The 23,065-nt window shown below is 43.0% G+C and overlaps 1 protein-coding gene across 3 annotated transcripts in view; it reads left to right on the top strand.

Annotated features, from left to right (window-relative positions):
- Positions 1-23,065, top strand: part of KCNN2 (potassium calcium-activated channel subfamily N member 2) — a 113,730-nt gene that overhangs the window by 4,537 nt on the left and 86,128 nt on the right. The window contains exon 3 of one of the 3 annotated variants that reach the window (XM_072140801.1): positions 19,243-19,661. The exons of 1 other annotated variant lie outside the window; for it this stretch is intronic. In XM_072140801.1, coding sequence (XP_071996902.1) covers positions 19,243-19,661 — 419 coding nt within the window. Of the gene's footprint in view, positions 1-19,242; positions 19,662-19,908; positions 19,997-23,065 lie in introns of those variants that run through there. One more of the 3 variants, XM_072140816.1, reaches the window with a different exon arrangement.

Raw genomic sequence — 23,065 nt, forward strand, 5'->3', positions numbered from 1 at the left:
CATAATCTGCTTGTCCTGTGTAGTCTGTAATGTACTCAGGACCAGAGACATTGTGTACAGCGATATTACAACACTCATCCTTTCTCTTATGTCATATGGAAACATTTCAGCACCAGGGAGATATTCCTGCTCATAATATACTACATACAGTATTATTACAGCTCTCACACACTTGTCCTTTGTAATCTAGAAAGCTATCAAAACAAATATAGTGTTATTATAGTTCTATAATCTTTGCCTTAGCATCAGATCTTCCTGCTGATATGAAACTACATTATTATATCTCTCCTATGTAGGTCCTATGTAATCTGTAACTATGAAACTATGCTCCCTGCACACATTACACTTCAAGCTACGTTATTACAATTCCCCTATTCCTTCTCCTATTTAACATGTGAAGATTTCAGTACCAGGGACATGTCCCTGCACATATTAAACTACAGCTCTCTCATCTTGTCCTATGTAACCTGTGAAGAATTCAGGAGCAGGAGAACTCCATGTACATTGCATACATGCATACTGTATTACATAGCTCTCATCCATTCTCCTATGTAACATGTGAAGCTTTCAGGATAAGAGATATCTCTCTGCACATATATTACTGTATCATTATAGCTCTCATCTATTTTCCTATGTAACCAGCAAAGTTTCAAGAAGGACAGAACGCCCTACATGAAAGGATTGCTCCCTGCACATATTATCCTAAATTCATCATTATCATAGCTCTCATTCCATGGAAAGCTTTCAGGACCAGGGAGAGTTCCCTGAACAAATATACTATATTACATACAGTTTTGTTACCTTTCCTGCCCTATGTAATCTATACAGCTCACTGTTCCAGGGGCATCTCACTGCACATTTTATACTACATACAGTGTTATTACAGGTCTCATTCATTGTATGATCTCTGAAGCTCCCTGCACATGTTATACTACACACACTCCTTACACATAATCACATAATATAGTACATTATTACACCCTATTGTACTATGTGATGTGTGACCTCCCTGCACACATTATACTACATACAGTGCAGCTCTCATGCATTGTCCTATGTTATGTGTGTGACCTCCCTGCACACATTATACTACATACAGTGCAGCTCTCATGCATTGTCCTATGTGATGTGTGACCTCCCTGCACACATTATACTACATACAGTGCAGCTCTCATGCATTGTCCTATGTGATGTGTGACCTCCCTGCACACATTATACTACATACAGTGCAGCTCTCATGCATTGTCCTATGTGATGTGTGACCTCCCTGCACACATTATACTACATACAGTGCAGCTCTCATACATTGTCCTATGTGATGTGTGACCTCCCTGCACACATTGTACTACATACACTGCAGCTCTCATGCATTGTCCTATGTTATGTGTGTGACCTCCCTGCACACATTATACTACATACAGTGCAGCTCTCATGCATTGTCCTATGTGATGTGTGACCTCCCTGCACACATTATGCTACATACAGTGCAGCTCTCATGCATTGTCCTATGTGATGTGTGTGACCTCCCTGCACACATTATACTACATACAGTGCAGCTCTCATGCATTGTCCTATGTGATGTGTGACCTCCCTACACACATTATACTACATACAGTGCAGCTCTCATACATTGTCCTATGTGATGTGTGACCTCCCTGCACACATTATACTACATACAGTGCAGCTCTCATGCATTGTCCTATGTGATGTGTGACCTCCCTGCACACATTGTACTACATACACTGCAGCTCTCATGCATTGTCCTATGTGATGTGTGAGCTCCCTGCACACATTATACTACATACAGTGCAGCTCTCATGCATTGTCCTATGTGATGTGTGAAGCTTTCACAATCAGGGAGACACCCTAGATACAGTATACTACATATTCCAGCTCTCACCTCTTAGCAGCAGAAGATCCCTGTGATGACAGTCCAACCTGACACCATAGGGCACATCTCTGGTTAGGTCAGATTACACTGTCAGTAGCTCTACTCAAGGCACACTGTCAGTATCTGTGGTCAGGGCACACTGTCAGTATCTGTGGTCGGGTCAGAACACACTGTCAGTATATATATGTGGTCGGATCAGGACACACTGTCAGTATCTGTGGTCGGGTCAGGACACACTGTCAGTATCTGTGGTCAGGGCAAACCGTCAGTATTTGTGGTCAGGGCACACTGTCAGTATCTGTGGTCAGGGCACACCGTCAGTATCTGTGGTCAGTGCACACCGTCAGTATCTGTGGTCAGGGCACACTGTCGGTATCTGTGGTCAGAGCACTCTGTCAGTATCTGTGGGCAGGGCACACTGTCAGTATCTGTGCTCAGGGCTCTGTGGGCAGGGCACACCGTCAGTATCTGTGGTCAGGGCACACCGTCAGTATCTGTGCTCAGGGCACTCTGTCAGTATCTGTGATAAGGGCACACCGTCAGTATCTGTGGGCACGACACACCGTCAGTATCTGTGCTCAGGGCACTCTGTCAGTATCTGTGATCAGGGCACACCGTCAGTATCTGTGGGCACGACACACTGTCAGTATCTGTGGGCAGGGCACACTGTCAGTATCTGTGATCAGGGCACACTGTCAGTATCTGTGGGCAGGGCACACTGTCAGTATCTGTGGGCAGGGCACACTGTCAGTATCTGTGGGCAGGGCACACTGTCAGTATCTGTGGGCAGGGCACACTGTCAGTATCTGTGGGCAGGGCACACTGTCAGTATCTGTGGGCACGACACACTGTCAGTATCTGTGGGCAGGGCACACTGTCAGTATCTGTGATCAGGGCACACTGTCAGTATCTGTGCTCAGGGCACACCGTCAGTATCTGTGCTCAGGGCACATTGTCAGTATCTGTACTCAGGGCACACTGTCAGTATCTGTGATAAGGGCACACCGTCAATATCTGTGGTCAGGGCACACCGTCAGTATCTGTGGTCAGGGCACACTGTCAGCATCTGTGTTCAGGGCACACCGTCAGTATCTGTGGTCAGGGCACACTGTCAGTATCTGTGGTCTAGGCACACCGTCAGTATCTGTGGTCTAGGCACACCGTCAGTATCTGTGGTCAGGGCACACCGTCAGTATCTGTGTTCAGGGCACACCGTCAGTATCTGTGGTCAGGGCACACTGTCAGTATCTGTGGTCAGGGCACACTGTCAGTATCTGTACTCAGGGCACACTGTCAGTATCTGTGATAAGGGCACACCGTCAGTATCTGTGGTCAGGGCACACTGTCAGTACCTGTGGGCAGGGCACACCGTCAGTATCTGTGGTCAGGGCACACCGTCAGTATCTGTGTTCAGGGCACACCGTCAGTATCTGTGGTCAGGGCACACTGTCAGTATCTTTGGTCAGGGCACACTGTCAGTATCTGTACTCAGGGCACACTGTCAGTATCTGTGATAAGGGCACACCGTCAGTATCTGTGGTCAGGGCACACTGTCAGTACCTGTGGGCAGGGCACACCGTCAGTATCTGTGGTCAGGGCACACCGTCAGTATCTGTGGTCTAGGCACACCGTCAGTATCTGTGGTCAGGGCAAACCGTCAGTATTTGTGGTCAGGGCACACCGTCAGTATCTGTGGTCTAGGCACACCGTCAGTATCTGTGGTCAGGGCACACCGTCAGTATCTGTGGTCAGGGCACACCGTCAGTATCTGTGGTCAGGGCACACCGTCAGTATCTGTGGTCAGGGCACACCGTCAGTACCTGTGGTCTAGGCACACTGTCAGTATCTGTGGGCAGGGCACACCGTCAGTATCTGTGGTCAGGGCACACCGTCAGTATCTGTGGTCAAGGCACACTGTCAGTATCTGTGGTATAGGCACACCGTCAGTATCTGTGGTCAGGGCACGCTGTCGGTATCTGTGGTCAGGGCACACTGTCAGTATCTGTGGTCAGGGCACACCGTCAGTATCTGTGGTCAAGGCACACTGTCAGTATCTGTGGTATAGGCACACCGTCAGTATCTGTGGTCAGGGCACGCTGTCAGTATCTGTGGTCAGGGCACACCGTCAGTATCTGTGGTCAGGGCACACCGTCAGTATCTGTGGTCAGGGCACACTGTCAGTATCTGTGGTCAGGGCACACTGTCAGTATCTGTGGTCACGGCACACTGTCAGTATCTGTGGTCAGGGCACACTGTCAGTATCTGTGGTCAGGGCACACCGTCAGTATCTGTGGTCAGGGCACACTGTCAGTATCTGTGGTCTAGGCACACTGTCAGTATCTGTGGGCAGGGCACACCGTCAGTATCTGTGGTCAGGGCACACCGTCAGTATCTGTGGTCAAGGCACACTGTCAGTATCTGTGGTATAGGCACACCGTCAGTATCTGTGGTCAGGGCACGCTGTCAGTATATGTGGTCGGATCGGGGCACACTGTATGTGGTCGGGTCAGGACACACTGTCAGTGTCTGTGGTCGGGTCAGGACACACTGTCAGTATCTGTGGTCGGGTCAGGACACATGTCAGTATCTGTGGTCGGGTCAGGACATACTGTCAGTATATGTGGTCGGGTCAGGACACACTGTCAGTATCTGTGGTCGGGTCAGGGCACACTGTCAGTATCTGTGGTCGGGTCAGGACACACTTTCATTATCTGTGGACGGGTCAGGGCACATTGTATGCGGTCGGGTCAGGGCACACTGTCATTATCTGTGGACGGGTCAGGGCACATTGTATGTGGTCGGGTTAGGACACACTGTCAGTATCTGTGGTCGGGTCAGGACACATGTCAGTATCTGTGGTCGGGTCAGGGCACACTGTCAGTATATGTGGTCGGGTCAGGACACACTTTCATTATCTGTGGACAGGTCAGGGCACATTGTATGTGGTCGGGTCAGGGCACACTGTCAGTATATGTGGTCGGGTCAGGACACACTGTCAGTATATGTGGTCGGGTCAGGACACACTGTCAGTATCTGTGGTCGGGTCAGGGCACACTGTATGTGGTCGGGTCAGGACACACTGTCATTATCTGTGGACAGGTCAGGGCACATTGTATGTGGTCGGGTCAGGGCACACTGTATGTGGTCGGGTCAGGGCACACTGTCAGTATATGTGGTCGGATCAGGACACACTGTCAGTATATGTGGTCGGGTCAGGGCACACTGTCAGTATCGGTGGTTTCTCCGGTCATGTATTCCTTGCAGTGGCTGGGATGCAGTCACCTCTTCCTGCAGATTCTTAGGATGTGAATCCCGGGATTCCTGGCTGAGGCTCACACATCGCTAGAGGAGCTGTTGCGTTGCTGTGTGTCTGGCTGGAGACCACTGGCGGATGAGGGGGAATCCCTGTGCTTCCCCGCTAATGTTACAGGCAGCAGCTACACGTCTCAGTTGCCAGTCCCGGGTGCCCCCTCACCTAGTGATTGAGCTTCCTGCATTATTAATGCTTTCCAGGCTATAAATAGCGGCGGCTGCCGGTGCCTGCGCGCGCCCGCGGCTTATTACTGAGGCGCAGTGTGGGGTTACCCCGGCACGGAATCACCGGCTCTTCCCGGCTGCTGCCAGGGGCGGAGTGCGCAGGCGCGGAGCCGCAGTGCGTGGGAAGGGGAGCACCGACTCATCATGTGTGCAGGGGGGGGGGCTCTGCATCTCTACTATGGGGGATGCCTGCTGCACTGGGGGTAGCCAGGGGCTCCTGCGGTGTAGTGCAAGACAGGGGATACAGCTGCTTGTTCTGGCGTCAATGGGATAAAGCTGTATATTTATTAAGGAAGGGGGGGGGGGTACAGCAAACTCTGTCATGTACAAGATCAGAGCAAATAGTACAAAGCAGATTTATGGTACAAGACACTAATCCGGTCATATCGAGGTGGGGACTAAACACATTGCAGACTGTATTGTGCTTACATCACAGCTGTGTACATTACTTATAGCTCCAGCCTCCTATAACTACAGCCTCCAGTAACAGAGTTTCCAGGTTTCCAGAATAAGTTCTTCACGTATTAGCCCAGTACTAAGTACTAGTTATTCCAGTACTAAGGCTGCATTCACACTACCGCAAGTGGGACGTATATACGGCCGATATACGTCCCCCATAGACGGCAATGGGCGCACGGCGCCCTACGGGAGCGGTACGGTGCTGCACACGTGCGGCACCGTACTGCTCCGTGCCCCGTGAAAAAATAGGACATGTCCTATTTTTCCAGGGCATACGGCGCCGTGCGCCATATATCCCTATGGAGAGGGGCGGGGGTGAGCAGCGCTCTCCCCCTCCTCCTCTCCTTGCGCGCTGCCGTGTGCCCGCCGTGCTACGGTACGGCGGGCACCGGTCGTGTGAATCCAGCCTAATCCAGTTTAGCTCTTCCAGTATTCGTCCAGTTTTGCTTCTTCCAGTATTAATCCAGCATTATTTCTTTCAGTAGTAGACCTTCAAGTACTAGTCCAGTATTAGTTCTTTCAGTACTAGTCCAGTTTTTTAGTTCTTCTATTATTAGTCTAGTATTAGTTCTTTGAGTATTGGGTCTTCCAGTATTAGTTCTTCTAGTATTGGTTCTTCCAGTATTAGTCCAGTATGAGTTCTTCTATTATTAGTCTATTTTTAGTTCATCCAGTATTGGTTCTTCCAGTATTAGTTCTTTCAATTTTTTAGTTCTTCCATTATTAGTCTAGTATTGGTTTTTCCAGTATTAGTTCTTTCAATTTTTTAGTTCTTCCATTATTAATCTAGTATTGGTTTTTCCGGTATTAGTTCAGTATTAGGTCTTCTAATACTAGTCCAGTATTAGTTCTTACACTATTGGTTCTTCCAATACTAGTCCAGTTTTTTAGTTTTTCCATTATTAGTCTATTTTTAGTTCTTTCAGTTTTAGTCCAGTATTGGTTCTTTCAATATTAGTTCAGTATTAGTCCAGTATTGGTTCTTCCAGTATTAAGCTGCATTCACACGACCACGACACGATGTATATATGACCGAAACCTTGCGACCGTATACACGTCCTCCCTAGGCTGGCGGTGCGGTGAAGTATGTAGCGGTGCGGTGAAGCAAGTGTGGGGGACTGTACCGCTCTCTACGTGCGTCGTGTATCTCTATGGAGAGAGGAGGGGTCAACCCTTCTTCTCTACATGGTGCCGGACCAGTATTTGTTCTTCCAGTATTAGTCCGGTAATAGTTCTTCCTTTATTAGTCTGGGATTGGTTCTCTCAGTATTAGTCCAGTGGTGACTGCTGAGAAGGCTGCTTGGTTTGCAGCTTGAAGCTGAATTATCCAAGACTCTAAATAATAATAATTCTTTATTTATATAGCGCACACAGATTACGCAGCGCTGCACAAAGCATGACAAATTGGTCCCTGTCCCCAATGGGGCTCACAATCTAAACATCCTAACAGTATGTTTTGGAGTGTGGGAGGAAACCGGAGTACCCGGAGGAAACCCACGCAAACACGGAGAGAACATACAAACTCTTTGCAGATGTTGACCTGGGTGGGATTCGAACCCAGGACTCCAGTGCTGCAAGGCAGAAGTGCTACTCACTCAGCCACCGTGCCGCCCAGACTAAGCTTTACGGGGGGCATTTATTATGGCCTTTCAAACAGAAAACTGGCAGTGTTTTTTTTTTTGGTGTAAAATTGTGGTGCCGCCTGTGAATCTACCAAATTTTTGGCACTTTTATTTTTCTGGCTCATTTCGTGGCACAATTTGTGGCACAAAAAGAGTGTAGCTAAAAGAAAGTCTAGGGATTTCTAAACCTTTTAGTCTTTGCGCCAATTCATCAATCCCTTGAGCCACAAACTTACATCCCACTGAAAAATATAGCAAGTTTCCAGCTCCATCCTGTGCCCAAATTTATAAATGCCCTTCTAAATGTCTGCTTGTAAAAGCCTATGAATTATAGGTGGTGTTGGAAAATGATGTTATTAGTTTGCAGCCTGTGAATTATGGGTGGTGTAAAAGACATCATTAGCACCGCTTCAAGACCAGACACACAGAATGTTTTGCATGCACACTCTTATATAAATGCATACTCACATAGTGCCCAAAAACATTTATTAACAATGCATACATTTCATCAATAGGCAGGTATCCTTTTATATAAAGCTAGATCAGAATCTAAACACTACAATAATGACCTCCCCCAGACGATTCTCTGGTATGCTGTCTAGCATGCAGGGTGGCACTGACAGATTTTCACAGCTGCCAATCAGGTCTAAAAACCTTGGGCAGGGGCAGGGTGAGGTGAAAGAAAAGCAAAGGAGAAGAAGCAATGTGGCATAGTCTGTCTCACTCTACTCGGGTCGGAGAGTAAGAGTTCTCCTTACGGAGACTACCAATTAAGGCTGGAGTCTCATAACCATGGATGCTCCACTAGGGGATTCTGGGAAAATATACAAAGTTTTCCAGGATAAGGAAAACCACGTCGCCTGGTAAGGCAACTCCCTTGACATCAAGCATGCCCAGGAAGCCTTATGACATGATGCGAGATTAAAACCAAACCAGTATATCTATTCTAGAAGGAACAGACTCCCAACTGTAGACAGCGCTTTTTCGACCTGGTTGCGTCTCTTCAGTGCAGTGTAGGGAAATGGTCTGGCTGAGTGAGAGGCTTGTGACTAGGGTCAGGAAGTAAGAGTTCTCCTTAAGAAGACTACCAATTAAGGCTGTCGTGTAGGCGCGTGCAGTCTTATAGCCATGGGTGCTCCACTAGGGGATTCAGGGAAAATATGCAAAGTTTTCTTATCCCATCCTGGAAAACTTTACATATTTTCACTGTATTTAGGAAACACACACATAGCCATACTCTTTAGCCTGTAGGTATTCTAAGAAACCAGTGGGAGGCATTTTATGTTTCATCAGAAAAACATACAGTCAATCATGCCTCTCTATTATGTATAAACTGTGTATGGGCTATAAACACAAAAGTGTTTTCTTGTAATAATACCTTATCTAATAATCCACTCTATATTCCTGCAGTGGTTACCATAATGCAGCAAAAAGCCTTACAAATGATGCAGTAACAATCATAGCATCTCTGAAATATTGATGTTAGGTAAACAATCTATCTTTTCTTCCAGATGTATGAGACTAGGAAAACGACATGCAATGTTCCAGGCTGCAGCGTAATAGGTATCACTCTTCATTCAGCCTGCAGTCTCTCTGGGATTACTTAGTACTGAAGAAAGATTCATTCCCATTGCAATACGAGAGTGCATAAGGGAGATGCCTAAAATAGCATTAAAAACAACAATTACAACTTGAATACTATTTCATTGATAGGGTCACTCTAAAACACACAAGCTTCCTATACATTGCCTCTATCCCACCATGATATATAATGATAATGACGTGTTTGCAGTTCCACAGCCTCTAGAGTTGGAGTCTGGCTGTATGTTAAGGCATATACTGTATATATATAATGCAGTCCCTGGGTTATGTACAAGGTAGGCTCTGTAGGTTTGTTCTTAAGTTGATTTTGTATGTAAGTCGGAACGGTATATTTTATAATTGTAGCTCCAGACAAATTACAAATGTTGGATTGTCATCAGAACCAGGATTAACAATTAAGCTTCATTACAGACTCCTTTTATAACTGAGAAACAATAGATTTTGGGTAAATATCCAGCTCACCTCTTGCTTGCATATGCGTCACCTCTTTTCATGCGGTATCCACAACTTGAATGTGAACGGTGCTCGGATCTTGAGTTATAGTGAAGTCCTGTGCCGTATCAGGTATATGATGTAGAAAAAGGATGGTTGGATCCAGCACTCGTAGGGTTTAATTTAAAATTGCATTTTCTTTATTGAGTCCATATCAAATATGTCCAATATAGACTCAATAAAGAAAATGCAATTTTAAATTAAACCCTATGAGTGCTGGATCCAACTATCCTTTTTCTACACCTTTTATAACTGTAACAGCTGATCACTGTAGCCTGGGACTAAAGTATAGTAAATTACCAACATCCAGAGGTCCGTTTGTAACTAGGGGTCATCTGTAAGTGGGGTGTTCTTAAGTAGGGGACTGCTTGTATATATATAGTTGAAACTCTTCAATAGTACACAAAACAGTAATGGAGTTTTTTTTAAATTTAAAGCTAACGGCGTTCAGATTAGATGAAGAAAAGCTTCATGTCTTAAAAACAGCTTTCACACTCAAATTCATTAGATGTATTAGTCTTTTTTAGTTTAATTTTCTTTTTCTTTCAATATCCACAATGTAACAGTATTATGCCCCTGATGATACTATTATGCTTTGGAAGCAGGAAGCAGCTGTGGTAATGTAGGCAAATGCTTACTGAGAAACATATAGACATAGGGGATTATTTATCTTTAGGCAGGCCCCTTGGGACAATTCTATGGGGGGAGATGTATCAGAAGTATCTGAGAACTGTGAGAAAATGAAAGTTGAGCTCTGATTGGCTTCCATGGGCAGCCAGAAGAGTTCTGCTCTTAGACACTTCTGATAAATCTCTCCCTATGTCTGTTTTTGGAGCTCAGTTACCCATCAGATTCATTAAAGAGGCTTTTGCCCTTTAAAAAATGTTCTTATGCCCAACTTGCTGTCTGAGATTTTTTTTCCCCAAAAAAGTTGCATGAAGGTAACACAATGCATAAAAAGTCCCAGTACATTTGCAACTTTTTAAAAAAAGTCACAAGTCTGGCTTTGAATGACGTTGCACTAGCTGTGGTTATATGTTTACACCAGAATAGTGAAGGAGCAGAAATAGTCCAGTGCAACTTTTTGGCTGTGAAAGTTGAAAATTCCTCAACTTTTTTGTGCCACGACCCCACCTGTCACAGTGGATATGTCCAGAGGCCTATGCCCTGGGGCGTAACATGTTAGCAGCCATAGCATCCGGGGCCCACAGTGTCAATGGGCCAGGTCATCTGACCTGACACTAAGTAACGGAAGAGGTGCACCATTCTATACATATTATGGTGCACATTGTACAGTATATAAGTATAACAGATACGTGATGTGTATATGCTGTATGTATATATGATGTATGGTATGTATATACTGTATGTGTGCATAAATGTTCTACATCTGTACATGGCAGTGAATGTGTGTGTACAGGGCCGATTCTAGGGTTTTTGCTGCCTGAGGCGAAAATTAAAATGCTGCCCCCCGCGACAGCACCTCCTGTATTCTGATATACTGCCCCCATTTTTATTAAATATACTGCCCCGTTTTCTTAGTCATACAGCCCCCCGTTTTCTTAGTCATACAGCCCCCCCGTTTTCTTAGTCATACAGCCCCCCCCGTTTTCTTAGTCATACAGCCCCCCCCCCGCGTTTTCTTAGTCATAAAGCCCCCCCCCCGTTTTCTTAGTCATACAGCCCCCCCCCCATTTTCTTAGTCATACAGCCCCCCCCCGTTTTCTTAGATATACTGCCCACCGTTTTCTTTGTCATATTTTCTTTATCATACACCCCCCCCCGTTTTCTTTATCATACAGCCCCCCGTTTTCTTTATCATACAGCCCCCCGTTTTCTTTATCATACAGCCCCCCGTTTTCTTTGTCATACAGCCCCCCGTATTCTTTGTCATACAGCCCCGCGTATTCTTTGTCATACAGCCCCCCGACTCCCGTTTTCTTAGATATACTGCCCGCCTTTTATAAAAATAATAAAGAAATCAACTCACCTCGACTTCTGTCATGCTCCCCTGCCGGCGTTCGCGTCTTCTTCCCGGGTCTTCGCCTACCTTGTACTCTGTGAAGGGGCGCAGGCAGCGTGACGTCATCGCACGCTGCCTGAGTCCTCCAGAGCAACAGAGCGGCACGGACAGAAGGATCTGTGCCGGCCGCTCTGTACATCACTCGCGTCTGTCTCTTAAAGAGACAGACGCGATTGATTTTTCATGTAGGCGATTCGGGCGGCAATCACCACCCGCATCGCCCACATTATGGCCCCAAATGTCGCCGCCTCAATCAGGGCTCAGGCATCCGCCGCCTGAGGCGAGATTTTCATCTCGCCTCATGGCAGATGCGGCCCTGTGTATGTATATGTGATGTGTATATGCTCTATATGTGTGTGGGCGAGTGTATAAATGTTTGTGTATGAGTGAAGACTTGTATGTTTATGTAAATAGGTATAAGAATGTGTGAGTGTATATTTAGTATATATATTTTTAAAGGGGGAAGGGAGCCCCACTTAGAAAACTGTTATGGGGTCCTACCTCTTCTAGTTATGCCCCTGCCTACGGCTCTTGATGTATCCTTCATGCAGCATCGCAGGCGGGCAAAACTATGTCAGTTCTGACCTGGTGTAGTTATGCGTAAAAACAATAGTTTTCCGGGCTTTTAACAAGTAGGCAGGCAGCCGTGGAGGAGGTGAAGCCACAGCAATAATCGCAATTTGTTGAAGTATGCAAGACATTGTGTTATTACAGTGCTTCTCTATGCTACAGCTACATAATTCCAGGAGGGACTGTGCCTGGTATTGCAGTTTACTAGCCTAACACTTACAGAAACAGCTAATCAAAAGGGTTCTAGGAGATATACTGTTAGCAGTCTAACATTGATGGTCTATTCTACCGCTAAAACTCTAAAAGAAAGGGGATAATTGAAGGAAAATTGGGATAAAAATACAATATACTTAAACATGCACATATACAGTCAATTATCAATTACTATAAGTCTCCACATGCCTACAAGGCGGCAGAGGCGTAACTAGAAGAGGCGGGGCCTCATAGCAGACTTCTGAATAGACCCCACCACCGCCTCACAAAATATACATATAACACTCATATATATACACACATTTATATACATAAATATACAGTTTTTCCCTCATACACAGTGTCAGGTTGGATGATGGGGTTCCATGAGCAGCTGCTATGGCTGCTACCGCTGTAGTTATGCTCCTGCAAGGCGGCCTTAATTGGCAAAGTTTCGATAAGGAAAGATCTTACTTCCTAACCCAAGTCAATAGCCTCTCACTCAGTTCCCTATATTGTATTTCAATGTAGATCCCTACACTGTACTGGCAAGATGCAAAGACATTGAAACAGTTCTGTGTATAGTTGGGAATCTGTTCTTTCCTTATAATTCCTTGCCTTATAAGGTAGCAAGAAGAGGCAATGTTTTCTTTGTCCCATCCAGGAAATTGTATTTGCATATTGTACATAGAAAAGTAGGTAAATCAATGATATAGTGACCATATTTTCAGTGAGCACAGATGTGGATGACATTTTTGTGATTGTTGTACCACAACTATACAATTACATGCTGACGGGTCCCTTCTCTGTTGCAAGTAAACAATACACATAGGATGTGTGCAGGCGAAAAGGAGGATGTGTGCAGTAAGAAATTAACCTTATGCATCTGACACAAGCTCAAATAAATACTGCACATGCTTAAGCACCAAACCGTTGCTACCTACTACAATGTTCTCCCCAAGCACCCGGCGTGTCTTCCGATAATCTCCTAACTTAGCGGGAGACACGCGCGAACACCTGGAAAGTGAAGAATAGTGTTATTTCAATGTGTTCTTACAAGCAAAACATCAGTAAACATCTGTTCTTCACTTAATTTAATGCTTGTTCTCGAGCCGGCGAGGTACTCGTCCGAGTAACGAGCCGGTCCAAGTATGCTAATACTCGACCGAGCAGTATACTCGGACGAGTATACTCGCTCATCTCTATTAACATTGTTTCCAAGCCAGAACTTGCATGGTGTTAGCAACACTCACCTCACCATCCCATGTCCCTTCAGATTCAATGTCTACAAGGACCCTACTGTTGCTACTTTCTAGTGTTCTAGTGTTTCAAGTGTTCTCTGAAAGAACCAGAAATTGCCGGCTGAGCCTTTTCCTGTTTGTCAAGAGGGAACAGATAATAGAAACTCATCAGAGACTGGGTCAGTGTCAAATCCGACCAGAAAATTCTGTTTATCATTATTAGACTAGGACTAGATGACAACAAAATAATGGTTCATAATAACATTAACATAAAAAGATCTATAGGTCATAAAAAAGCTAATCACAAGCTCAGCTTTCATTTTACCATCGCTCATGAATATTTTAAAGGGGAGCTCTGATTGGAGCCATGGGCAACTAGAAATATTCTGACTTTCAGACACCTTGATAAATCTGCCCCTAAGTGTCTTGTATTCTCCATTTTCTAGCAGCATTCCCCTCTGTAGATTCTGTCTGTATTTTGATGTCCTCTCTGACCTCCTGGGTGAAAAAATAGCTGCTGTAACTAACTCTTTCCCGTTTATGTAATCTGTCATCTAAAAATTCAATGCAACTCATTTGATTAGGAAAAGATGAGCAAAGAATTAAAGAAAGAGGTAATTTGCTCTTTAAAGAGGAAATGTCACCCCCGAAAAATGTCCCCACCAAATTAGTTCCCCCTAATCCTGTCCCTCTATAATTTCAATTCCCCCTAACCCTGCGCCGCATCGCGTAGAGCCGGCAGCGATTGCACAAAATATGTGCTGCTGTCCGCGATTCTTACATGTCCCTGACTGACGGGCGTGGAGGGGGTGTGCCGGCCGGCCCCCTCATGAATACGGCCAACTGCTAGGGGACCTGTATGACGATCAGACCTCTTATTTGATAAGAGGTCGGAACGTTCAAAACTAAGTATGCACACACATTTTAATAAAAATTCAATAAATATAAAGGGGCCGGTGACAGGATTAGGGGGAACTAATTTGGTGGGTGTATTTTTTGGGGGTGACAGGTCCTCTTTAAGTTTCTCATATATATTTATACTATTCATTATGCAGCTTGTAGAATAGTTGCCATTTAGAGGTAGTCTACTGCCTCTGCTATGTGTTATAATCCGCTAGCAGCGTGTTTTAGAGAATTCTAATTTCAATATGATGTTTTCTTAAGAAATTCACATATTTATTTTTATGCTAATAAAGCAGTTGGTGCACCTAACCGTGTCTTCTGTACCAAGAACACTGTGGTTCCTGCATGACCATTATCCTCTCTGTCTGATAAGAAGAAATTACAGTAAGAATGAAGCTTTATTGATATCCCTTATTCCCATAACATTGCTTTGCAAACATCACATCTGGTTTTTCAGCCTCATCAGTGAAAAAAACGGATGTTGCATTGTTTTTTTGGCAGACCCATAGACTTCTATTGCCTTCTGTGAAAAAAATAGGAAGTTTCATAATTTTTTTTCCATGGTCAAAGGATCAGTGAAAATACAAGCCAATGTGAAAACACCCATAGAAATCAATGGCTTTGTGAACCATGGACTTGAGAAACAACGTCAATGTGAAAGAGCCCTCAGTCAAATGCTGTCCAAAGGCTGTATATTTTTTAAACTCTCTGATAGATATTTCTTCTCCTACCACTCCATGTGTCCATGACGACAATCTTCACATCTGTAAATTGAGAGAGGCTTCCAGATAAGAGGTTTCAAATAAAGAACTACTTTATCCACCGCAAGCATGACTTTGCTGCTTCTTTTCTTGCACAAAAGCTAATGCAGTGTAATTGTTTAATTATGATAGATGACTGTTTCCCTTACTTGTTTATCAAGTGAGAACATTCTGCAATTACTTAATCTTCCAATTTGATTTCTGAACAGTCCTGTTCTTATTGTATTTAAAGCTGCAATAAAAAGAAAGACAATGCAACTTTTCCCTAATAAATTTATCTTTTCACATGTTCATTAAAAAAAACATGATAAACCAGGGACACTTACTAATAGATCCAGACTCTGTGACTGTGGTAATCTTCTTATATGTGATATCCATGGCCTCCTTATCCAACAGTTAAAATTAAGCTAAATAGTGCTATGGGGGTGTTACCAGAGCCCCTCTGTGCCGTAGCTTTACAGATTGTTACACAATGCAGGAGCACGTTACCCCCTCCCCCTTCTCCTGCTCAGAAATTCCCCCTCCCTCTGTCTGCTGTAATCTCACAGCAACAGAGGAGGTTTCCGCCCACAGGGGGAGGGGGTGGGGATGCTCCTGCACAGTTTAACAGCCTGTGAAGCTACAGAGGTTTTGGTATTGCACCCTAGAGCTCTTCTGACTTAGCATAATTTTTAAAGTTGATTTTAGAAGGAAGGAGTCAATGGATAACAAATATAAGATGACCACAGATGTGTAAGATGTGTAAGTGTACCTGGTTTATCGTGCTTGATTTTAATGGTAGATTTCTTTTAATGATTCAGACACTTGCATAATTGTAATGCAAGATAAAACTTTTGCAAAATATCAGCCTATTTTAACCAGAAAACTGTCACAATATCTTAAAATACATTTTCCCTATGGTTTACTTAAGATTTCTAATCGCCATGTGTGTTACCTTTCCGGGCCACACAAGAAACACAGTGGGGGTCATTTACTAAGGGCCCAATTCGCGTTTTTCCGACGGGTTAACCGAAGTTTTCCGTTTTGCGCCGATTTTCCCTGTATTGCCCTAGGATTTCTGATGCACACGATTGGATTGTGGCACATCGGTGCCGGCATACACGTGACGGACATCAGGGGGGCGTGGCCGTACGAAAACCCGACGGATTCGGAGAAACCGTCGCATTTTTTAAAAAAAAGTGTTGCTGGACACTCCGGCGGACCTGGGCGGACTTCAGCGCAGCAGCGACACCTGGTGGACGACAGAGGAACTGCCTTAGTGAATCGCCAGAAGACCCGAATCCACCGCAGAGAACGCGCCGCTGGATCGCGAATGGAGCGGGTAAGTAAATCTGCCCCAATATATGACAATATATAACACAAACATTTAATCATTTAAAAGTATTGCACAATTTTTGCCTGATCTTGTATTGTTTTGTTATTAAAAAAAATATATAGAACAAAACTTTGTTCATAAAAATAGATATTCTGACAAACTAGTATAGCTTATCTAATAAAGGAAAATTAGAACATAGTAAATAGTTTTCAGTGTTTTGCTAGTAGTTGAAATATCCTGGACATGAAGCAGTTAAAGTGCACCTGTTGCCTCTCACATATTAAAGGCAGCTATTTCCATGTAGGATCACATCCCTCCTGACCATTCAAGATTTATTGAATGACACTTCATCCTATTTACGCCTCCTGACCAAGTAGTCATTATGGCGATTCCTGCTGGACATGTTTCTTACATGACGTAATGAATAGTGAAATGTCATGTAACATAAGATGCGACTCAAGGCAACACAGCTGTCAGTAAGAATTGGTGAGATGATCCTGTGAATTTCATGGTACACTCCCAGCAGTTTGTACCAGTAGTGTGCAGTATTACAACTCCTACTACTAACAAACTACTGTTCAGAAATGTTCAGAAAAGAAATATAATCAGCAATGCACTTTTTAGCAAATGCCAAATTCTCCTTCTGGTTTGACAGTTGGTACTGAAAAATGTTTTCTATCAGCCATTTTATGTCTTTTAATATATGATACTATTATATATTAGGGTAACTGTAGTTTTGACTTATTGGAGGGTATTTATCATGCTCATGATAGCCCCACAGACGCTCCTGTGCAGCCGGATACATCCAGAGGCTAAGGTCGTCCATGGCGTTCAAATAAGTACATCCATCGACTTCTCATGTTTAAGAAGCCGCTGGCTGCATCCAGTACGCGGCCCACTTCTGCACCAGCCGAACCCCTTCATACCCCCCTGGTGTGGAGGCGTCGTAAAGGGGAAAAAATTGCAAGTGCTAATGTAACGCTAGCATTTGCGAATATTTCAGGGCTTCTATGACGCTTTTGTGCCATAGAAATCCTGATCGTGTACCCCCCATTGTGTATAAACTTACTTTGCCTACAAATATGTAAACCATCTTTAATAGGATCGAACTTGGAAAGGACTAAACTATAACTAGCCCACTTAACTAATTGATGTGTAGTCATTGGCCTGTGTAACATAAAGGGCCCTCTCAATTGCACCATGACTGCTTTAGAACACCTGGGGTGTCAGTCTTTCACTATATGGTATTGGTATTGATCACTTATAGGAAATCTACCATATTTTCTCATATTTGTTATCCATAGCCTCTTTCCTTCTAAAATCAAAGTTTAACATGATTCTAATGAGCCTGCTTGTGATCTGACTGTTAGACTGTCTCACTCTCCCCCTGCCTACTCACCACTTGTGCAGGGAGCACTTCCTGCAGTGCTGAAGGAGCAGGGGGAGGGGTAGTACCTTAGGCAATTTAAAAGTTGATTTTAGGAGGAAGGAGGCCATGAATAACAATCAGGAGATTACCACAGTCACAGTGTCTCTATCTATGAGTAACTGTCCCTGCTTTATCCATGCTTGATTAAATATCAGTAATCAGTAAGAGAAATCCTTTCATTTAGCAGGTTTTTAAGTACCATTGTAAGTAGAATTCCCATTAAAAAAACATATTCTATGTTTTGTCTGAAAGTAGAGGTAGGCAAAAACATCTATGATTTGTTTAGTAGAAGCTTTGAAATTTTTTTCAAAAGATAAGGTTTTCGTAAAAATCTAATTTGTTCCAAACAAACGTTGTTCAAATTATCCTAGTTGTTTAAAACACAGATCTCATTTCCCTTGCTGTTTTATAAATGTTCCCTCAGGCGTACCCCTCTGTGCGCTCTAGTATAAAAGACAGGATAAGCTAGGCAAAATTTTGAAAGAGTCGTCCGAGGCAAATAACAAAAGATTCAAATTTGATATGGTGCTCGTACCAAATCTACAAACCAACTAATAGATTTATACATGTCTATTGATAAGGTTCATAATCTAATTTATTGGAACAATTGTGTGCTTTAAATATATACATGTCCTATATCAGTTTGTGGATGACATAATTGTATTAAATAACATACGGAAACATTTACATTTCTATAATAGTTTATTAAATAGATTAAACAAGCACATGTCCATTTCACAAAGTAACTCCCAGTTGGAAATTTATTCATAAAATTGAAAAAATAACAACAGAGGGACAGAAGGATGGAGTACAAGTTTGCCCTGCTTGCCCATACAATCCATAAATGAATGCAGGAATTATTTAGCTAAAAAGGTGTTTTTAAGATTTGTGATCTATCTATTGGATAGGTGATGAATATGTGTTGGTGGCGGCTCAGCAGTGGCTTTGGGCTCATTTATCCTGCCATTCGGGGGCAGTGATCTGGTTGCATAGTGTTCACTGGCCATGACACGGAGAGCACACGGTATTTAGCAGTAGACTCTCCAGTAGACTCCATGCCACATTCCATACTTATGCCACATTGTAAGATTTATAACTAATGTTCAGTTTTAATCATAATCACATTTTTTATCAGCATTATTTTGTTACAATTATGTTGGTAATAAATAAGTAACTGAAACTGCTGAAACGTTTTATACTTACAGTTATTCATGGTGGATAATGGAGCAGATGACTGGAGAATAGCCATGACCTACGAGCGGATCTTCTTTATCTGCCTGGAAATACTAGTGTGTGCAATTCATCCTATACCAGGAAATTACACGTTCACATGGACAGCACGACTTGCCTTCTCTTATACCCCCTCCACAGCAACAGCTGATGTGGATATTATTTTATCTATACCAATGTTCTTAAGACTTTATCTTATTGCCAGAGTTATGCTTTTGCATAGCAAACTTTTTACTGATGCCTCTTCTCGAAGCATTGGAGCACTAAACAAAATAAACTTCAACACACGTTTTGTAATGAAGACTTTAATGACAATATGTCCTGGAACAGTACTGTTGGTTTTTAGCATCTCCTTATGGATAATTGCTGCATGGACTGTCCGAGCTTGTGAAAGGTAAGCTCTTTTTTTCTGGACTTTTATTCATTGTATCCATTCACATTCGAATATTTGCTAATGCCTCCTTATTTATCTTGTAATGCAAATTCATTAGATAAGTAAAGGCCAACCATGGGTTTTATATGGCTACAATGCAGACCTATGTTTCTCCATGACTACAGACTACATATGTGATCCTGTAGTCATGTGCTGTGCTCTATTATTTCTCTTTCTTCTACAGATTGGAATGTTTTTAAGAAAAGAAAGAACCAAGCATCACAATCAGATGTTATAGGGTTTGTCAATTTCCATGACAACACATGAATCTGCATAGGAACTGTATGAGCAAATAGGTACTGTAGAATATTTCCAATTAAGGCACTTGCTTCGTGTATGAAAATTTAGGTCCACAGTAGCAACATGAAAATTTGGAAAAACTGTGCATAGACCCTAAAGAATTGTCCACATATTTTCAAAGACTGTGTATGGTATCGTAGTTAATGCCTGATCATGTGAACAAACTTAGGTGGATACTGGTATTGTTAGTGGAAATAATGAATGAGTTAGACTATTAAACCCATACTTGTCACATCAAGATTTTGCTGCCCCATTCTACAACCGAAATAATAAGTATTGAGGATGTTCTGACCTTTATGTAGACCTTCACTCTCTTCGACCCTATGTTTTTCTTCTTTACTTTGAACATATCCAATGGTGCCGTAAACATTTCTTTGAGGAATGAACTTGTCTACAACAACTTCCATCGATATTAGTAAGAGTTTAAGAATTATTTTTATTTATAGAGCACTATTAATTCCAGATAATTAATTTAGCTCATTATCTATATGGGAAGGTAGATGGAGACAAGAGGTGAGGAAGCAGAGCAGTGCAGTTATTGCAGGTTATAGGCAATCCTAAACAGGGGATGTTTGGAGGTTTGGAAGGTGGATGACAGTCTGTCTCATTTTTTGGTATAGAGTTCCAAAGTATGTGGGATGCAAGAGTGGGTGGTAATAGTGTGAAGCAGAAGGTCTTGTAAGGAAGGGAGATTATGTGTGGGACGGTATTGGCTGATTAGTTCAGAGATGTATGTAGGTGACAGGTTGTGGACGGCTTTGTAAGTCACGGTTGCTTCTCTGGTCTAGATATCCTTCTTAAGAAAGTTGTAACATTGAGAGGTAAGCACTTTCTTCCCTTGTGCTCTTCACTGCCTGTAGAGCAACACAGTTATGAACATCAGTCTTCAAACTGATGTAGTATCACACCACTCATCCACATATCCCTGTTGGTATTTTGCAAGGGTATAACCACAAATGGTGGAACCTTTATAGATCATTGTAGTCCAAAACAGTATATAATTATCAGTAAAACTACCAGGTAACATAACACATGACTGCCCTATCCAGGGTTTTGCTCTTTCCGCTTCATCTGGGGTCTTCCACCATGACTTTTGTTTTAAATTCCGAATGTTCAGAATGAGGGTGCATGCACCTCTATCTCTAAGAGTTATCAAATGCACCCTGGTTTATAACATATCTTAAAGGGGTTTGCCCATGAAAGAAAGTTCCCAAATTTTAATCTTTTTATCTTATTGCCGTTTAAGCTCCTATCACTCAGTGATGTTCAATTCAAAAGAGGGGACTCACTAAGCAGACACTTCATGATTGCTATGAGATGCTGTGTGCTGACAATGTGCTTAAATTTTCAGGGTCCAGGTTTATCTACACTTTTTTTAGCTTCTGAACATTCTACTAGTATCTGACATATGGGATGGATATAAAAAACAATGACACTCTCAGCACTGATAACTCACCTTTAACACACACAGAGTCAGCTCTGCTATTCCTCCCTCAGATAAAGACCTTATCTGTCTGTAGCTGTAGAGTAAGTCTCTGCACACTGCTGCTTGCCAGCATGAAGTGGCTGTGTCTGAGCTATTCATGACAGGAATCCGCCCATAGTCAGGAGAATTACACTAGGATTGATAGAGACCGGTTGGAATTATATCTGTGAAATTCTGTAATTCTGTTAATAACAATGAATTAGGGAAAGTGTTATTTTGTTATCCTGAGTATATTTATATCTTTTCTTTGTGGGAACACCCCTTTAAGATAATGAAGTGCTTAATTGTAAGTCCATATATAGATGGTCATATTTTGTTTTTATTTCAAACTCTTTGACTATGACATATATATCACTGAATTGTGCCCCATTTTGACTTTGTGTGTACTATTCTCTTAGTATTGAATCAAACTATGGGGGGGGGGGGGTTATCAAGTCCTATGCTGGCACACAGCCGGTATTCCAATTAATTTGCCCCTTTATGCTACCTCTATGCCAAATAGACATGGTAGTGCATGGAGTGAGCCATGCTGGGATGCCCCACGTCGGCCTAATAACTATTACCTGCACCAGGGCCCTGCTATACAATTATCTGGCTGGATATACTAAGAGGGCAGAACCTCTTGTGTTATCTGGAGCGCCCTGTGGGGTGAGATTCACATGAAGATGATAAATCCCTCCCCTATCTTATACAATCTTTTTTTTGACAAAAATTATCTTTTTTTCACTTACTGTTCATAAAAATTGAGTTTATAGAAAAATGCTGTTACCATAGTTACCCAGAAAATCAGCAATAGTCAAAACAAATCATTAGGGAGAATTTCTATATGTGATAAAAAAAGACATGAAGCAAGTTTCATGACATAGAAAATATTTCAGCAAGTTGATAAACGTAACGTATGGCAGATTTAAAGGTTGCTCATTGTATGGGAAAACAACTGCTTGACATTGCAGGTTTCTCCTCCTATATCCTAGGTTGTATTCTTGTGTGTTGTTATCTGGTTGTCATAATAGCAGAAAGCCAAAAATTTCACCATGTCAGATATTATAAATATGCCCTGTAGATCTCCTTGACGTAAAATGGTGTCCATCAGGTTCTGTGATGGTATCCTTTATTTAGCTTAAAAAACAGCACTGCAAAGAAGCCCAACATAAATGTCTATATGTCACATCAGTATTTGGAAGCAGAAACCATATAGGAGTCTAAAACACCAAAATTATAATACCACAACTGTTTTCTGATCAATTTTTGCACTGCTAAAAGACACTAGGGGACATTGATGTAAAGTGTTTTTACCTCCGCCGGTTTTCTGTCCTGAGCTCCACAAATGTTCGCAGCAATCTGAGAATTTGCTGAGCAGACTGCTGAGGAGCTGCAGCCGTGGCAATTGCATCCGTGGCTGACCTCTTGTCTCTCCGCCTTCTCCAGCACTTAATGGCACAATACTACAGGGGGTCTGGCAGTAGCGAACTCGATCTCTGTGACTCCTTGCAGAATTTGACGTTCCCCAATACAACAATTCCTCCTAGTTCGACTGTAGCAGCTTCAGAGCGATTATCTATTCTACTTGTCTATGCCA

Source organism: Engystomops pustulosus, chromosome 1 (genome assembly GCF_040894005.1).
Source record: "Engystomops pustulosus chromosome 1, aEngPut4.maternal, whole genome shotgun sequence".
Classification (NCBI taxonomy): domain Eukaryota; kingdom Metazoa; phylum Chordata; class Amphibia; order Anura; family Leptodactylidae; genus Engystomops; species Engystomops pustulosus.